Here is a 19018-nt window from a genome sequence, read left to right on the forward strand (position 1 = left end):
CTGGCCCGAGCGCCGGGCCCGGACGACCGGGACGGGGACTGCGACCGGGGCGCGGGGACCGGGGGATGGGACGCGGACCGGGGGACGGGAGGAGCGGCTCCCTCGGCCGGCCGCGGGCGCACTGAGGCGCTCGGCCTGCACCTCCCAGCGCCGACTCCTCCGGCGCGCGGCAGCCCGCGCCTTATATACCCTGCTAAAAATAGCCTGCGAGGACGCCCCCCAATCAGAGCCGCCTGAAGTTCGAATTGAGCCAATCGCGAGGGCTGTGATGGAGAGGCTCGGTCACGCCAGGCGGGGCCGCTGTGAGTCACCGCCTGCCATTGGCCGAAGCTGACATCACCGGCGCGCGGCCCCCGGGCCGGGCGCAGCGTGATTGGGCGGTGCACGGGGCGGGCGCGGGCGAGTCACGTGGGGGGAGGGAGTGGGGGGAGCCAGGCGGGGAGGAGGGGGAGGCTGGCAGCGGAGCTTTGAATAGGGAAGTTTTGCAGGGGTTACGTTTGCAGTCAGTCCGGTGTTTGCAAATATTGTGTGGGCTCGAGAGCGCGTCTCTGGGCTCCGGCAGGATCCGAACCCGCGGCGCCTAATTGCTGTGCACTGAGTTTGCATGAAACTTTCCCCGGCGCTGCAGGCACGGCTGCTGCGCTCCCGACTCCAGACCGCACACCTCCCTGTTTTCACAACAGCAGTGACTGTCTTTTCCAACCCGACATGGATGTACTCCCAATGTGCGGCATCTTCCAGGAACTCCAGATTGTGCACGAGACTGGTTACTTCTCGGCGCTGCCCTCCCTGGAGGAATATTGGCAACAGGTAAATTGGAATTTTCGTGTGCCAGGTGCCCGGTGCACCGCGGAGGGAGTGCATGCACGCTCGGCCAGGATGGTGTGTGGTTGGAGGTGCATTTATTTTTCCTCTTCTGCTTTTTTTTTTTCTTTTTCAATGGCTTGGGTACATTTTTTTAAAAAAATTAAAATAATTAGTCCTAAAACGCACATCTCCTGCCTGCGTGCGGAAGGCACTTTAAAGGGGCCCTTCACGGCGTGGAGCGGAGTTGTCATATGAGCGGGGCGCAGCGGCGCGTCGTCTCTCCCACTGTTTTCGCCCGTTTCTGGGGCTTCGGGACTGCATCCTCCGGAGGGCAGCCCCGGCCCCGCGGCCTGATCGCCGCCCGAGCCCTCGGCGGAAGTTTGGTGTTTGTACCGGCTCCAGACTCCACAGCTGGATCTTGTCATATGAACTTGAATGGGCTGCCAAGGGCATGTTTTTTAATGGGGAACTTGTTTTTGTTTTGTTTTTTGGGTTTTTTTCTTTTTTTGGTGTCTGTATATAGAGTTGTGGTTTTTTTTTTTTTTTTTAATTAAAAATGTCACCAGGGACACATCCACCAGCTCCTTTTCTCTCCTGGGCTATTTCCAGTGTCTTTTTTCTCTCTGGAATCCTTAAGATGTGTTTTTGATCTGTCTTGATTTTCTTACCTGCTTCTTTTGTTGACCGGAATAAAAAAAAAAAAAAGCCAACAATGTTTGCACAACCAGTGACTTATCAGTCATATGACAATGAGCCCGTCCAAATTGCTCCAAGTCTGAGTTTGAGAAGAAGAGTCCTAGTTTCCGGCATTTTTTTTTTTTAGTGGAACTGGAATTTTTGACATTGGACGTTTAAGAAAGTTACCCACCACCCTCCCCAATTGTTAGGATTGCCTGGAGGGAAAGAGGAGATTCTGACACTCGTCCCATTGTCTTTAAAAAGATAGAAGGAGGGGTCAGGGCTGTCTCTGCCCAGCTAGGCTGTTGGCTTTTTGTCACTAAGTGAATTAGCAGATCAAATATGTTCTATGGGTTTCAAAGCCTAGAAAGCTTTTAAAGGGGATGAAATGCAAAGTGCTGCAACCTTCCCAGGCCTGCTTAACCGTTCCCAGCCCTGTCCTGCCTCGTCTCCCCCCCCTTTTTCCTCCTAAAGTAGCTGCTCCCTAGGACGTGATTGAAATTGATCTAAGTAGTTTCCTTCGGGCATTTGGGATTTGGGCCCCAAGCCAGGCTGAGTTGCCGGTGGCCTTCCAAGGCTTTTAAACTCTGGGAGAGCTTCGTTTCGGTCCCCAGTGCTTATCGGCGTAATGGAGATTTCAAATTAGCCAGATTATTAAAGTTTAGCAAGATCTCAGTAAATGTGCTTTCTTTTTTCTTTGGAACGTCAATCAGATACCTTGCTGGCTATCCCCGGAGCACAGCTCCTCAGAGCACTGTACTGTAACTCAGACGTCTGCTTTTAGGGGTAAAGAGAAAACAATGATGGGGTTTTTCGCCCCCTTTGCTTGCTCATGCTGGCTGTGACGAGTCTGTGGGGAGGGAGAAGGGTATGTGCTATATTCTAGCAGGCACATTTGCTCAGTAAGCAAGCGTGAGCCCTTTGGGTAGGCTTTGCGAGTCCTGAAAATGATTTGCAGAGTTTGCTGTAGAAATTGAAATCTGTAGACAGGCAGTTGTACAGGCAGCCTTATATGGGCATGCGGGCAGTTGATCCTAGTAGAGATAAGGGCAGACGTAATGTAATCCTAAAATGTTTCCTACTGGTTTTCTTTTCCAGTGGCTAGAAAGTTTGAGGTGGTAGGGAGAGGGGATGCCCGTCTCTGGGCAGTTGTAGCTTCTTGAAAGGTTGGCTGGGGGGGGGGGGGGGGGGGGGGGCACGGTCCGTGACACCTGCGTGTGTGTTTGTCCTTTTCTGGCCGCTGGTCAGCATTTCAAAAGGAAGTCTCCTTTGGCATTGCGTGAAAGAAACACAGCGATGACTCACACAGTTGTACTCTTGGCCAGTAGATAAAGTTCTTGTCCATTGTGGGACTCCCAGCAGGGCTGGGGAGGAATTTCCCCTCCTGCATTCTGCACAATAGCAGCCGGCCATTCTGGAAGGACTGCCCCACTCCTGTTGTTGAAGCTCTTGTTTTTCTCTGACCGCTGTGGAAGTCATTAAAGTTGTGTGTGAGTGCGGCCCTGCACTTGGGCATGGCATTCTTTGAAAGCCTCCCAGGTCGGGGCTATGCAGGAAATGGGGTGTTTTCTCTGCAGCTCCACTGACGTCCCCGAAACAGACCTCCAGCTGGCCGCGGATGCCGGCGAGGGTGGCCCTGTGCTCTCAGCTGTGTCTGAAGAAATGTCAGAGCACATTGCGATGCGGGCAGGGCCGCCTTTCTGTCTTGTGCGTGAGAAGGGAGGGCGGCCGGGCATTCCTTAATGCACATGGCGCTCAGACTGTCAGATAATCTGGTTAAACCAGTCCGGGGGAGGGGGGTACTGGCTCAGGCTGGTTTTCTTTGTGCAGCTTAGGGAAACTCATTAGTAACGTCAACACTGGGAACTGTAACCAAAATGGCTTCGTGGCCATCGGTCCTTGTGGCCACCGGTCCGGCCTGGGGAGGCCAGGGGAAGCTCCCCTTCTGGTCTTTCTTCCGAGTGCGTGTCCATTCCTCGAAACAGCCTTCCCCTCGCTGTCCGAGGGACGCCATTCTTATAGCCCCGTGGCCACGGCCACGGCCACGGTCCACCTGCCCTCGATTCCTGCCTGGTTTTTGGCAAGTTGCTTTCGGTTCCATTTTCAGTCGTCACAATCACATGCCTTCTTGCGGTTCCTTTCGCACAGACCTGCCTGGAGCTGGAGCGTTACCTCCAGAGCGAGCCCTGCTATGTGTCGGCCTCCGAAATCAAGTTCGACAGCCAGGAAGATCTGTGGACCAAAATCATCCTGGCTCGGGAGAAAAAGGAGGACCCGGACCTGAAGCTGTCCTCCAGTCCCCCCGAGGACGCCCTGCACAGTCCTGGCTTTGCTTACAACGTGGAGACCAACAGCCTCAGCTCGGACGTGAGCAGCGAGTCTTCCGACAGCTCCGAGGAACTCTCCCCCACCACTAAGTTTTCCTCCGACCCCATGGGCGAAGTCTTGGTCAGCTCGGGGACCCTGAGTTCGTCCGTCACCTCCACGCCCCCTTCTTCTCCAGAACTGAGCAGGGAGGCCTCTCACCTGTGGGGCTGCGCGCCCGGCGAGCCGCACCCTCCCGGGAAGGCGCGCGGCGGGACCGCGGGCAAGCCGGGCGACAAGGCCAGCGGGGACGCGTCCCCGGACGGCCGGAGGAGGGTGCATCGGTGCCACTTTAACGGCTGCAGGAAAGTTTACACCAAGAGCTCGCACTTGAAAGCTCATCAGCGCACTCACACAGGTCAGTCCCTCCTGCCACGCGGGAGGCGGGCCGCTGGTGGGCGCCGCTGACTGGCACCAGCCCTGGGAGGGGGCCGGGGCCCCGCCGAGCGGACGCGTCCTCACCTCGTGGCTCCCCAAAAGAGTTGGGTCTCTGGGGAGGACAGAGTAGGAGCGGCAGGACTGGACAGTGAGCCCGATGAACGGTTGACACTTTGAGATCAACCGCACGAGGTAAATCCCATCCTCTGCCTACACCCCACCCCCCTCACCTGCTCCCACCTCCCCGCCCAGCCGGGCCGCGGTGTCCGGTCTGCGGCGTCCCCGCAGACCGTCACATGGACCGGCCCGGGATTTCCTGAACATGAGACTCCAGGGTGGGCAGAAAGGGGGGGCTGGGTGGGGGAGCATGCCAGTGCCAGCCGTGCTGCCAGCCGGGCGCTTGGCCAGTGCGCAACATGGGAAGCGGGACTGATCCGTGGGTACTTCCTGAGATTGTCTCTGTGTCACGTGGCCTTTGTTTTCTGAAACCAGTTTAAAAAAAAAAACAACTTTGTCACAAAAGACCACAACCTAGATGACAGCCACATCTGAAATCACCGTGAGAGGCTGGGGTCACGGCGCAGAATCAGACTAGTTCCAGAGGAGGGAGGGATGCTGTGGATGGAGTCGGGTAAACCGAGCCCCGGCAATGCGGCGGGCGCCTTGCACCCCTGAGTCAGGGTCCCCGTCTGTCCTCCCCGACGTCACACTTGAGGACGGGGCGCGGCAGAACCTTCACTGCCGCACGCAGAGCTCACGGTGAATTCGGGGTTACTCTCTGGCCCACGGATGAAGGCAATTTGGCCGTCGGACAGTCATTTAGAAAGTGCTTTCAAGGCCTGAGGATGGGGTTTCCCAGAAACTCATGACCTCAGTTTTGGAGAAATGTCGCTTCCCGGAGGAAACTACAAAGCCTCATTCCACAGGGAAGTGAGTAAGGAACAAAATAAGTGCTTGAGAGAAACCGTTTCCATGGAGAGAGCTATCAAAGCCCGCGGCCGCGGGTGCAGCAGGCGCGTCAGCGCAGAACTATTTCCCCGTCTGAGTAATTGTCATTCTTCCACGTTAGCCCTGATGACGGTCACGTGGGCCCCGCCAAGGTCAGGAGGGGCTCCCCGTGTCCCCTCGAGGGCCGGCTCCGTCCTTACCTGGAGGGGGGCCGTGAATCCCCGAGGAGGCCGGTCTTGCCCACGGGTTGACTTTGGTCCAGCCGTTTCCCAGAGCTCTGTCACGGCGCGCGCGGACACGCACACACACAGACACACACACACACCCCCACCACTCAGTGAAATCACGAGTGCTGTCCTGTGCTCTCTTCCAGGAGAAAAGCCTTACAGATGCTCATGGGAAGGGTGTGAGTGGCGTTTTGCAAGAAGCGATGAGCTGACCAGACACTTCCGAAAGCACACTGGCGCCAAGCCGTTTAAATGTTCTCACTGTGACAGGTACGTGTTCCCAGAGTGCAGGGGCGCGAACGCCGGGCCAGCCCTGGACGGGCGTGCGGCGGAGAAGGCAGGCTGTCCCCTGTCCCGCGATGGCATTTGTCATCGCAGCCGGGGACTTTCTGCAGAGCGGCCCTAAGCTGCCAGTGCCCAAATTAGGAAGAACTGTGTGAGGGGAGAGTGATTTCATTCATACTTTCTGAAGATGGTTGGAACTTGCAGGCCAGGGAGTGAGGTCGGGGGGCGGGGGAGGGGGGGGGGGGGGGGGGGGGGGGGGGGGGGGGGGGGGGGGGGGGGGGAGAGTGTCCCCGAGAGCCGCCTGGAGCCCTTGCGGCTTGCAAGCCCCTGCCCCGAGGGTGAACGTCCTGACTCACAGCCCACTTCCCTGCGGGAGGGGGGCGGGGGTGGGGGGGCGCAGGGCAGGCCGGGTCTATAACCCCAGCCGAGGCCGAGGCCGCGCACGCACCTAACTTGTTGGATGCCGGTTTGCTCCGCAGGTGTTTCTCCAGGTCCGACCACCTGGCCCTGCACATGAAGAGGCACCTGTGAGGGGCAGCACGGCGACCCCTGCGGGCTAAAAGGCTTCCAGGCTGAGAGACAGCCGTGGAAGGAGGGTGCGTGTCCCAGCCAAAGCATGCCATTTTGCACCCCACCCAGCTGCCTCCAGGACCTCTGCTTGGAAGGTCTCTCGAGGGCGAAGCCGTCACGTCAGAAGTGGCCGGGCTCGCGCGGCGTGTGGCGTTTGGGTGGCCCCGACTCACCGCCGGTACCTCCCTTCCGAGCGGTCCCTAAGCCTTTGCCGAGAGCATGTGCACTGAGAATGTTAGCGCTTGGGTGGACTGTGTGATGAGGCCGAGGCCCGTCCCTGGCGGTGGCAAGGCCGAGAGAGGCAGCAAACGCGTAGTTTGAATGTTTTGTGTGTGCGGAGTATATACCACGAGAGGAGACGACCACCAGACGTCTCCGAGGGGGTGGGGTCTGCGCCTTAGAATAAACCTGTAAAAAAAAAAAAAAAAAAAAGAAGGGAACCTATGGAGGGCGGGGCGGGAGTGGGTGGTCAAGACCCCCGAGTGGCAGTGCGTGGGTGTGGGGAGGGGACCCCCTTCCCGTGTGGGAGAACGTGCGGTGTCTGGTGCAGGTATGAAACGTGCAATGTGTCAAGTAGCTTGTTTACTGGCTACCATGAGCTCATCTGTTACCGTCGTATAAGCTGTGTATCTACAAATGTAACACATCGATAACTTTTCCTTGTAAGACGCAAAGTACTGCATGGTCTGGGGGACGATCTGCTTTTCCATTATTCAATCGAGAGAGGCTACACCGTTGATTCCAGTTACTGAGCAGCGAAGACGTGGTCGGTCAAATTCAGTGCTCCCTGACCATCTGGGCCTGGCAATACACAATCCCCCCCCTCGATTTTGTAACACTCCCTTTCAGAAAGGCGCTGTGCAGCTTAGGATTATTTTTTAAAAGATTCTGAGTTTGAATTCCCTTTTCGGAGCATTCCGGGATGCCCTTTGAAGGCGTTGGGCATCTTCTGTTGGGTATCCAGAACGCTAGGGCTGGGAATTGCAGGTCTAATGTTGCATTAGACTAAGAACCTAAAAGTTTTCTCAGTTGGGTGGATGAAACCACTAAATCTTAGAAACTGTTTTCTCATGCAGCTAAGTTTCTCTTATTTATGCCTTGAGGACTAATTTCTGGTTTTCTAGCTGTTAATGCACTGTAGATCTTAATAATGGTGCCTTATGCGAGTGGCCCCTCCTGCGGGGTCTCATACAGGGGTATGGCTGATGCATGCTTTATTAAGGCTCTTTTTTTCACCTGGCATTGTACTGTATCAATATATTATACAGAGGAGAAAAAAAATCTCTTTAAAAGTCCTCCTTCACCAAGACAGAGAGAGAGAGATAAAACTTCCCCAACAAGTCAGTATTTACTCGATAGTTTTGACAACTTGACTGTCCGTGTTAAAGTGAAGACACAGGATCATGGGAAAATCGGACCATTTCTGCCACCATGAGACTTTCACACAGACTTTGCACAACCATTGTGTATAGATCACACACCGGCTGTATTTAATCTGTAGCGTCTCCACGCATATTAAAGACACAGAAGTATAAAAAAACAATGTTCATGTATTTGCTTAAAAGGCACAAGGTCCACACATGTATCTGTTGGTAATACAGAAAGTATATTACTTTTTTTAAAAAGTGGGCGGAATTCTTGTGTGTGTATATTTGTGTGTAACGTATGTGTATGTGTGTGTGTGTGTATGTGTGTATATATATACATATATATAGATAATATATAAATATTTTTTTAAGGAAAAATAAGAATGTTGAGCTAGGAAATTCCACAGCCTGTGAAGAAATATTTCAGAATGGCCATAAAGGAGGTAAACATGAAAACTATAACTTTTATAAAGGCTTTATCTGTAATTTAATGATTTGCTACAGATTCTTGGCATCCAATCTCCACCAGACTGCTGACTTTGCCCGTCCTTATTGGCGGGTCCAGAGTAGGGCCACCGGCCCTTCCAAAGTGGCTCCGAGGGAATGGTACCCACTAACTGGTCTCAGACGCACCAAGGTTTTGATTTTGAATTTCAGCCTTATTGGAACATCGAACTTAAGAGTCAGCTAATCACAGGGGTTCTTTCTTAGAATACTTTTTATGCAGATGAAGCTATTTTTTCCAGCACATAGATTCTTCCAACGAGTCATTTCCCCGAATTGGCATACCACAGCATGGCTGCTATTTCATCCAGCTGCTGGCTTGTGGGTGTGGGTCTTGTCTTGATATATGTGTATATATATATATATATATACACACATACGAGTCTGGCTGGCCTGGCATTTTGTTTGATCTTCCTGGAAATGAGCAACGATGAAAGCTCGCATAACTGGTTTTTTCGTTTTGTTTTGTTTTTCAATCTGGGCTGAATACACATACCTGAAGAACCCATTTCATTTTGCTGCGGTGGGTGGGGGGTGGGGGAAATGCACTTTTCTTTTGGCGGTTCCAAATCCAGGCACTTGATTTGCTGGGTTTGGGGAAACTCCTTTTTTGGCCCTGCTCTGTCGCTTAGCCATAACAATCCCATTAAGCAAGAAGGTAATCGAAAGACAAAAAAGGAAAGAAGGAAAAAAAAAAACCAAACCACAGCAGCTTGCCCTGTCCTGTGTTGGGCGGGGTGGGGCTCGATGCCATGTGTGTCCATGCCTGTAATTTTCCTAATAAGCAAGTACATAAAGAATTACATTCTGTTCAGGTGATAACTGAGCCTCAATCAAGCAGAATTTTTGCTTGACATTAAAAAAATTTCTATTAGTGAAATTTCTTTCTTTTTTTTTTTGAAGCACCCTGTTATCTAAAGAATCTTTGTAAGATTTTTGTAAAATTTTGTTTTACAAGATTTTATTTGAAATTGTTTTTTGCAAGATTGTTATATTTCTGTATGAATGTATTTTTTATTGGAATAACATAAAAGAATTCTTATCAGCATCTCGAGTCTGGTGGTTTTTGGTGGGGGGGGGCGGGGAGGGGAGGTGTTGAAACAGATTGCTGTTCTGTTCATCACGCTGCTCCTCCTTGGGAAATCGGCCTTGTGCAACCTGCCAGCCACCCCTGCCCTCCCCCGCCGCCCCGCCCCCTGCTGGCTTTTCGATTAGCAGCCTGTCCTGGGAGCGAAGAGGAGCCCAGCTGCCCCCGAGGAAGGGAGAAATGACAGAGGAGAGTCAGCTGGCCCAACAGTCACACCCTGGCCTTCAACTCACCCTTTTATGTAAAATATATATTTACTGGGGCACCTGGGAGGGCTCAGTCGGTTAAGCGTCCGACTTCAGCTCAGGTCATGATCTCGCAGTTCGTGGGTTCAAGCCCTGCGTCGGGCTCCGTGCTGACAGCTCAGAGCCTGGAGCCTGCTTCTGATTCTGTGTCTCCCTCTCTCTCTGCCCCTCCCCAGCTTGCAGCCTGTCTCTGCCTCTCTCATTCTCTCTCTCAAAGAATAAACATTTTTTTAATTTAAAAAATAAAATATATATTTACTGATTGACCCAGTAAAATAGAGCAAAAAGTAAACGCTTGTTTACATGATATGTGGTTTTATATGTTTTTTAGGGCCAGCAGGATGCACTAGAGGTAGTTTGTGCGAAAATGCGATAGCTTTTAGTCTCCAGCAATGTTTCCTGTACCTGTAGCTCTTAGTCTCAGTCTCACTGTGCGATTGGTAGCAACTCCGTTCGCAGTGAGCAAGCCCCGTCCAGATCATATGAAGACCAGCAGAGCCCGGGTAAGATCGGCGTGCTCTCCAGAACTCCGAGCATGGGATTATGGAAATTTCCGTAGGAAAGAGCTTCTTCATGCCGTTCCCAGTTGAGGGACATTCTTGATTTTCAGTTGCTTGCTACGGATCTTCCTGGCACACCTTCATTTTTCTACCGACAGGGTTTACACTAGTTGGCCTTTAATTTTATAATTAGGAAGGGGAGGTTTAAACGCCTCCCCCGATTAGGAATGTTAAGTAATTGTCTTTCTAGAACTGCAGTAAAAAATATCAGCGATTTGCAGAGTTGCAGTGTGGGCGTTGGCAGGAAGCTGGGTCGCTGCCGGGACTCCTGGGTGTGCGGTTCCGAAGTGCATGTCAGGATGACTAATAGTTGGACCGCCCTGGCCGTGCGGCTAAATAAAAGCTGCATCGAACATTCTCGGCTACCCGTGAGACTCGACCACTCTGTCATGCGAAGACTATGCCCAAGAGCTCAATTATGTTCAAATAAGGCTGCACGGAGGGCTGTCAGAAGGGGAGTCGGCTGGAAACCAAGGGTATTTATAGAAGAGAAGGAGATTTCACTGTGCTTCACGAATTTGTTGCAACCCAGCTCAAAAGTCTGTTCCTGTTTGAAGCAGCCGTGTGCTTTTGGGCAATTTGCTGTGTGCCACCGGACCTCCATTTTCTTATTGCTGAAATATTTGGGGGCAGGTCACGTGCGCCTGGCATTTTGCAGGCGCTACGGTTCTGTGGTCTGTGAGTGTAGGGTGGATGTCAAATTACACATTGACCATTTTCAGAAAGCTCGGCTACAGTAGAAACTATTGTGGAGAAAATGGCTCTGCCCTCGGATGGAAAATGGAGCGTTCTCAAATCGCCCTTTGCCCCTTTGATTACAGTTAAGTTATTCAGGCATTTGGGGCCTCATGGCATACCAGCTATTTATTTATTTATTTATTTATTTATTTACTCCTCTATTTAAAAACCTCTTGGAAAGGCGCCCTGGGAGCCCTGGCGGGCCCGAGGTGTGTTGAGTTCTCCCCTTCTGCACGCTCCAGCTGACCTGGGGGCTCGAGGGGCAGTGGGTGATCGGAGTCGACTTGTTTACCTTCCTATTTTAATTGCTGTGGAGAACGAACAGAGCTTTTCTATGCGGTTCCTTTCTTAGGATTTAACCTCCTGCTACTCTGAACTATTTTTTTTCCCCACCACAGTCCTCAAACTGAATTACTCCCCTGCTCCAGGTGGCTGATGATGGTGATTATTACTTCTTACACCGTACCCGGGAGCTGGGTAGGAAGTAAGTCCCCTCGCCCTCTCTCTGCCTGTCTCTGTCTCTCTGGGAGTGTGTGTATCTCTGTATATTTCCCAGAGCATACCACGCAATAGTGTCATCCCATTTCACAGATAGAGATACTGAGGTTTCGTGAGGTTATGGTCCTTTCCCAAGACCAGCCGGCCAGGAAACAGCAGGCTGAGCATTCAGTCCCGCCCTCTCAAATGCCAAAGACCAAGGTTTCCATCACCACCCCCCTGCTTTCTGTCTTGTCCAGGCTCTCCCGAGAGCCTTCTGTGCATTCCGTGAGATGCACTTGAAAATGAAGTTGCATTTATGAAATGGAGACAGAACTTTCTTACAATTCAGAGACACTAAAGCTATAAACTGTGCTATAATCCTGAGCAAACAAAAGTAACCATTTTGAATTGCTTTCAAGATATGAGACAGATGGCCTGTATTTATTTTTAATGTTTAAGAAGATAGAAAAAGCAATTGGGGATGTGACATCCTGCATTAATTGGCAAGCATCACCTAATGTACATAGTTAAGACACAAAGAGAGGAAAATTAGGTCCATGCATCACACAAACGAGGCAATGCAACAAAGTGTATTTAACTAGGTTTATTTTATAACATGGTCTCTCTGTTTCACTCTAAGTAACTTTAATGAGGATTCTCTAAATGTCTGTGAGTAAAAAGGAGCCTAAGTCAGAGTCTGGATGCCACATGTCCTACGGGAGCCATGCTGGGCTGAGCAGTCACCGCAGAACTTTCAATAAAAGCAGATTTAACCAGAATGTCCACGGTCACTGTCTGTTCCTCCCAACTTTCCAGGCCCCTTGCGCTGACTTCCCTTTACATAATCTGTACCAAGAAAAAAAGAAAAGAAAAGAAAACCCAAAGATATCATATGATCTGGAACAGTTCCTTAAATTAAGAGCCCCCAATTCCAAGCTGCCATAAACAATGATTAACTTTCAAAAAGGCTCAGTAGATAATGGGAGAGTGCCCCCCACTGCGCGTCGGCGCTTTCCGCAGCTCTGTGCAGTGCTGGGCGCCTCGGCACGTTTGGGGGTGACCTGCATGTACCAGCTAAGCACACTTCTGTTCTCCTGCGTTTCTTCAGTTTCACATTACCACACTTTGCCTTAGTTGTGCAAGACTTCCTTTCAGACGTGCCACATAGCTGATGGCCTGTGCGCGCTTTGTCAGGGAAGGTTCTGTGGAAGCAGGCGGTGATGTTGGGGGCGCTTTTCCGCTTGTGCAGGGGAGGGGATGGGCCAGAGGAGGGGGGAGGGGACAGGTGGAACAGCCCCGAAGGGGTTGCCTCCTCTCTCCGCTCTGAGACCGGAATGTGAAAGCCCCGTTCCAAATCGTTCCTTTCACCGTCCCCCGAAACAGCTCCCTTCTGCACAGCTCCAAAGTGCCTCGTGTCTCTCCATGAGACATACTTTATGTGCCTATGTTTTAACTGTACAAATGTAACTCCTTATGGTAAAACCACCTTCGGGGGGATTCTGATCTACAGGTCGTTCAGTTAAGTAAGTGAAAGAGAACATTGGTGTCCATTCCAGATGTAAAATACCGGCCTATAGGCATCCTGTTCAGGGACCCATCTGGCACCGGGCCCGACAGGAAGGTGGGGACGGTCAGCGGAGGCTCTCTCGGACAACTGGGCAGCGGCCACTGAAGGTCCAGCTGTTCTGGGGCTGCTCCTGCAGCATCCAGGACCCCCGAATGATCTACCTAAGGGAGCGGTAAGAGCGGCAGGGGCCCTTGACCGGGTGGCACGGCCACTTGCCTCCTTGTGCCTGAGGTTTGTCCAGTCTCGGGCTGCACCACACTCAGACCTGCAGTTTGTCCAGAGCAGGGACAGGTGGGAAGCACCTGCAGACTCGCTGTGACCAGGAAAGTGGATGGGGTTTGCGAGAGGAAGGCAGCCAGCGGCCACGGGCTCTGGGGCATCAGTCACGCCCCGCCCACTGACCTTCCTGTGCCTAGGTCATCAGGAGCCTTGCCTTTTAAGGACCTGAGGAATTCCATGACAGCAGGAGGGCACCTGCCCGGCAGGCACCTGCGCAAGAACGTGGGAAAGCTGCTGTCCAGATGCCCCGGGGCCCTTCCTTCAAGCTGTGTGTTCCCTCCGCCCGGTTCCCCGTGACCCAGTCTGGGAGTTACCGAGTTTTGAGGGAGTTCTAGCAATTGTACTGACCCTCCTGTGTTCTGGGGAACCTGCGGGGAGCCTTCCCACGGAGAACTTTACAAATAAGAAGATTCATTAGTTCCCAGCTCGTGGTGATGCTTTCTTCAATCCTTTAAATTCTGTGTTTCTCATCTCCAAAATGGGAATCACGGACATCCTCTTGGGGTTGTTGACGGTCGAGAGAAAAGACACGTTGGAGAGCCTGGCTGCCGTCTGGCCCGTGACAGATGACGGAGGGTCGGTGCTCATTATCAATGTGCGCTGGGTATTTATTTCTCACTCAGGAAAGTAACCCTTGCTTCCCCCCCTGAATTTATTTAAAAAGAGATTTTTGTAGCTCAGCATTAGGTGAATTTCACTCACGTTTGTTTTCCACGTTTCCCAGGGACGAGGGACAAGCTTGGGCTTTGTGGGGCGTTTCCATGATCAATAACGTAGTTCCTCTTGGAATTCTCGCCGTGCTACAGGAACCGTTACGTCGAACACCTTCCCGTCAGCAGCCGTGAACGGGCTGACCCACGGCAGAACGGAAGTGACCAGCAGCTCCCGTGAGCTGAATTCACCGTGTTTTTGACAAATGACCGGGAAGCGACAAGTCCCAAATGTTTCCTCAGTTTCCAGGAGCGGCTGTAAGTCCTTAGACTGGTCCCGTTGTCCTCAGTCAGGGGGCTGTGCCTCAGTTACCATTTTGCGGATGTCTCCTCACTTCTTACACTCATTTCACTTCTTACACTCCTCCTGCCTCCGTGGATCAGGGGCGTGGAAAACCCTGTCCAGCACCAGGTATCAGCATCCTGCTGGAAGCCGCTTTCATCTGGCACATGCTCTGGCCAGTCAACATTCCTGTGCCCACCTTCAGACACACATGTCCGTTTGTCTTCTTTCTTCTTTTATTTCAGTTAAACTCTGATGTTTGCTCATTCACCTGTTTTTTATTTTCACCCCCTTGCGCTACGCCTTCATTACTTTTCGTGAAAATAAATGACCATATGTTACCAGAGGTTTGGGGGGTTTTTTCCCCTGCATTGTTTTTTGTGTTTTGTTGTTGTTGTTTGTGTTGTCTTGGCGCTGGTGTTGCTATTTGTTGATGTGGTTTGTAAAATAGTCTTACCGGCTGCTCTCTCTTGGCAAACGAGAAGGCCAGTGGATTCTGACGCCAGCGACCGCTCCGGGTGCGACGCTGACCTGGGACAATGGCTGCCCTTGGCGCCTCTGACCTAACCACCGTGTGGGGCGGCTGTGAGTGTCCTCGCTGTGCAGACTGGCCCTGAGGCGCAGTCAGGTGACCCCCACGGCCAGGGGAGGCGGGGCCGGAGACTAGCCAGCCCGTCTCGCCCCACAGCACGCTGGGTTCTGTTTAGCCGTCTTATGAATGTCAGGAATTAGACTCCATAGCTGAGCAGGTGCTCCTGTGTGAAGTGCGTGGGCTCCCGGCCAGACCCATGTTGACCTGCTCAGCCTACCCGTAGTTGGAGTCCACACGAGTCAGGGCCAGGGCGTCGGAGGGCAACGCCCATGTTTCATTGACTCAGTCAGTCATTCGTTCTCTCAACAGTCAGTGAGTGTCGGCGAGGGGCTGGGAACCCCCTAGGGGCCCAGACATTGCAGAGAATCCCAAGACCGAGTCCGGACCCTTCCCTACAAGCCTTAGGGCATAAGCTGACCCCCTCCGCCAGCATCCCAGGTCACGCCAGTCCACGGGTCTCCTTCTCTGAGCTTCTGTGCTTTGCTTTTACTTACCTTACTTGATAGTCAATGCAAGACTCCTTTGTGCTTTTCTTTGTCCGTTGTAATTAATTGATGGTCAGGAAGGTAGCCTTTCAAAGCAGCCCTTGAGGATCTGTGGTCCCTGCACACCAGTCACATCACTGCGCATCAGTTTGGCACTCCATAAACCCTTCCAGCCTGGCAGGGACGACTGTGCCCGTGCGTGCGAGTGCCCGCGGCCCCTTCGCGGGCGCCCTCCAAGCCCCGGTGACTCCGGTCGGATCAGATCTGATAACAAGTCCCAGGAGGACACCCCCCGGCCGCACAGTGTGCCCTGCGGTCAGGAGTCACACACACGGGGAGATCTGGCCCACGCATGCCCTGATTTCTGGGCCCACGTGGCAGATTCCACCACCAAACACCGACGAAGGCCTGAGCAAACACAGACCTGGCGTTTGTGCTCATTTCTGCCGTGACGGGCTTGGGTCGTATTCAGAGAACATCTTGCCCATCCTTCCCGAGGTCTTGGGAACGGACGACCTCGTCCTGGGAGAGCCACTTGGGAGTCCCTGCCCGGCCGTGTCGCCTGCTCTCCTGACCCTCCGTCACCTGCCTCTTCTCTGGGCTTCTTCGCTTTCTCCCTCACTCCCCAAGGTAGGAGTCAGTGAACGGCGTGCTCCCTCTGAGGGCTCGGCCCCTAGCGTGGGTGCATGGCACCTGCCCGCCCGTGAATGAATGATTGCAGGATGAAAGCATGAATGCTCTGTCATTACTTTGCTTCTTTTGCCAGCAGCAAGCATACCTTAGTTCTATTTTTTTAATTTTTAAGAGACAGAAACAGAGTGCAACTGGGGTAGGGGCAGAGAGAGAGGGAGACACAGCATCTGAAGCAGCTCCAGGCTCAGAGCTGTCAGCACAGAGCCCGACGCAGGACTTGAACCCACAAACTGTGAGATCATGACCTGAGCCGGAGTCAGATGCTTCACCACCTGAGCCACCCAGGTGCCCCCACGCCTTAATTCTAAATAAAACCCAACCACTCATTTGACCCAAGATGTTACCTCCTGCCCGGTTTGTGCCCATTCTTTTCCTCCCCCGTCACCTTAGATACAAAAGCTACTGCAGGGGTACCCAGGTGGCTCAGTCCACTGAGCATCCAACTCTTGATTTCAGCTCAGGTCATGATCTCACAGTCCATGAGTTCGAGCCTGGCGTGGGGCTCTGGCCTGACATCAGGGAGCCTGCTTGGGATTCTATCCCCCTCTCTCTCTGCCTCTCCCCTGCTTGCTCTCTATTTTTCTTAAAATAAATGAAAATAAACTTTAAAAAAACAGTTTCAGAAGATGATGCTGTTGAAGATCAGTGGAAAATGGCCAGGGAAACCCGCAACGCCAACCACACCGTCCCTGGTCACACACAAAGGCAACATCATCTACCTACTCGGGCTCCTGGTTCTCAGCTTTTCATGAATTGAAAGGACTTACCCCTCCTACCAATGCACAGAATGCTCCGAATGCTCCGGAAAGAGCCGCCAGAGCCGCCAGCCTCTGAGGACAGCCGCCATGGGGGAAAGGAAACTGAAACTCTGTAAGCGTGAGTTCTGCACTTGCTTTGAAATTTAAATAAGTAATCAAGTGTTTTGACATATTACTTCTAAACCAAACGCAAAGCCTTTTCCACTGCAGAGTAAGCCGGGTGCTCCCGGGTGGCTGGTTTAAACCTCTAAAAACCCCGAACCTCCTTCCTCCCGGCCTGCGGCCTTTCCCCCGTTCCTGTCCGCAAGCCGTTTCAAGCTGACTTCCCTCCACAGCGCCAGTGCCCTCTTCTTCTTCAAGGTCCACAGGGCACTGAGCTGCTTCCGCTCACCACGCACCCGGTCCAGCCTGGACCTGCAAAGTGCGTGTCGTCTCTTTCAGGGTTTAGGTAGCAGGACTCAGCAGCCGAGGTGGGAACCTTGAGTTCGAATCCCTCCCTCGAGCGTCCCCTTGGCGGTGGGCTGGGCACCGCAGCCGGGAGTCTGTCTCAGGTGCCCCTGCAAGTATTAAGCGCCAGTCTTTTGCCTGCGTCCCTCATGCAGCTCCCGGTGCTCAGAGGCGGCAGGAAACGAAACCCCAGCCTGGTGTTCCCCAAACGGCTCACTTCGGGGGGGGGGGGGATTGCTTTTGTCCCAAGTCCTTGGATGGAAAGTTTCTTAGCCACCATTCTTTTTTTTTTTCCAGAAGTTTTTTTTTTTTTTTTTTTTAGTATTTTATTTTTATTTTTGAGAGAGAGAGAGTGTGAGCAAGGGAGGGTCAGAGAGAGAGAGGAAGACACAGAATCCGAAGCAGGCTCCAGGCTCTGAGCTGTCAGCACAGAGCCCAACGCGGGGCTTGAACCCAGGAACCGTGAGACCATGACCTGAGCCAAAGTCGGACGCTTAACCGACTGAGCCCCCAGCTGCCCCGCCACCGTTCTGTTTAATGACTCGTCTTCGTTCCGTCGATCTGTGCGAACGGTCTCTGGAAACGCCCTTTCAGGGCCTCTCAGGAGCATATAAAATGCACCAGAGCCTGAGCGCCTGGTGGCCTGGTGCCCTCTGGCCCAGACCCTGCACTCCTCTGCGGTGAGAACACCTGCCCCCCAAATCCTGAGGCAGTGTGCGGCGCTCGGGGCTAGCGCACGGAGAACCCCTGGGCGGGCAGGACTGCGCTGCTGTGGCCACTCTGCCCCCCTCAGCTCCGGTTGGGACGGTGGGGCCGTCGCTGGGACCGTGAAGCTCATTCGTGCGGGCGCCTCCTGGGACCTGGCAGGCCACTCGGGCTTGGATCATTTCTGTACTTTCTTCTTTGCAAAACAGGGACAAGAATTTTGCACCCTCCTGGAGTTGTCCGGTGCGTCCAGAGGCCTCAGGGATGCAGGAGCGCCTTGAGCAGGTGAAAACCAGCTCATGGGGACACTGTGGTCCCTGCCGGGTGTCTGAGCCTTCACCTGTCGGCAGCAGGTACCTGTGCGTGGACATCGCCACTGCAGCTAGTCGCCCTAGCCAACGACCGGCAGGCTGAGGGCTGAGGCCTCGGGCACCAGGGCGGCCGTCTGCCCCCACCTCCTCCACGGGGTGCGCCCGCCGCCAAGGTCATGCTCACCTGCGCTCAGCGGCCAGCCCCGGTTTCTGCCATCTGCGAGCTCTTTCTTCATGAAGAGGACCCGTGTCACCAGGGGCCACGCCCGCTAGATGAGGACACGTCCAGGCACTGGGTGAGCTCACAGGGCAGCTCGGGCGCACACAGTCCAGGGTCCACACACGACACCGTGGTCCCAGGTCGGGTGCAAGGCGGCCTCAGACCAGAAGCCGCAGCACAAACGCAGGGATCAGGGTCGGCGAGCCTGCGTCCCCAGCAGTGCCTGTCCCTGCGAAGTGGACAAGAGGGCAGGGCGCCTGGGGGCTCAGTCGGTTGAGCGTCTGACTTCGGCTCAGGTCATGATCTCACGGTTCGTCAGTTCAAGCTTCGCGTCGGGCTCTGTGCTGACAGCTCAGAGCTTGGAACCTGCTTGGGATTCTGTGTCTCCTTCTCTCTGTGCTCTTCCCTCACTCATGCTCTGTCTCTCTCACTCAATAATAAATAAAGATTTAAAAAAATGAACAGGAGGGTCATTCCCTTTTTGTCAAATGTCCCTTTTGCGTTCTAGACGTGTTCCCTCCCAGCTCATGAGCCCATGCTGGCCGCCCACCCCTCTGTCCCGCTCCTGTACGTGCAGGAAAGGAGTGACAGAACGAGTCCAGCCCCCTCGGGGACAAATCTCTGATCAGGCCGCGAGTAGAAGGTGGAATCCATCAGCGGTGGAGTCGATCAGCAGCTCTGGAAGCTGTGAACTCACTTAAACCCTGTAATGCCTCCAGTGGGGACTGGG

The 19018-nt window shown here is 53.3% G+C and overlaps 1 protein-coding gene and 2 long non-coding RNA genes across 8 annotated transcripts; 2 read left to right on the top strand and 1 right to left on the bottom strand.

The window, feature by feature from the left end:
* The first annotated feature begins 484 nt into the window (after window positions 1-484).
* On the top strand, window positions 485-6689 carry KLF6 (Kruppel like factor 6). 2 transcript variants are annotated; one of them, XM_029954646.1, is made up of 4 exons: window positions 485-810; window positions 3634-4207; window positions 5549-5672; window positions 6167-6689. In XM_029954646.1, exons 1-4 carry the CDS (start codon window positions 709-711, stop codon window positions 6216-6218), a joined length of 852 nt encoding a protein of 283 aa, XP_029810506.1. In that variant the 5' UTR covers window positions 485-708; the 3' UTR covers window positions 6219-6689. The 2 variants fall into 2 exon arrangements, with proteins under 2 accessions (XP_029810506.1, XP_029810505.1); XM_029954645.1 differs by lacking the exon at window positions 485-810 and adding an exon at window positions 2982-3192.
* A 2992-nt stretch (window positions 6690-9681) lies between these two features.
* Window positions 9682-18608, top strand: LOC115304822. 5 transcript variants are annotated; one of them, XR_003914626.1, is made up of 5 exons: window positions 9682-11242; window positions 13809-14052; window positions 14563-15784; window positions 16465-16717; window positions 17967-18608. It is a non-coding gene; the product is annotated as an uncharacterized LOC115304822 (long non-coding RNA). The 5 variants fall into 5 exon arrangements; XR_003914625.1 differs by having other exon boundaries at window positions 9682-10840; window positions 11157-11242; window positions 13809-15784; XR_003914624.1 differs by having other exon boundaries at window positions 9682-10496; window positions 11157-11242; window positions 13809-15784.
* On the bottom strand, window positions 11828-16712 carry LOC115304823. The gene is made up of 2 exons (XR_003914627.1): window positions 16615-16712; window positions 11828-12084 (listed from the first exon to the last, which is right to left on the bottom strand). It is a non-coding gene; the product is annotated as an uncharacterized LOC115304823 (long non-coding RNA).
* Window positions 18609-19018: the final 410 nt, after the last annotated feature.

Source organism: Suricata suricatta, chromosome 10 (assembly GCF_006229205.1).
Source record: "Suricata suricatta isolate VVHF042 chromosome 10, meerkat_22Aug2017_6uvM2_HiC, whole genome shotgun sequence".
NCBI classification, from domain to species: domain Eukaryota; kingdom Metazoa; phylum Chordata; class Mammalia; order Carnivora; family Herpestidae; genus Suricata; species Suricata suricatta.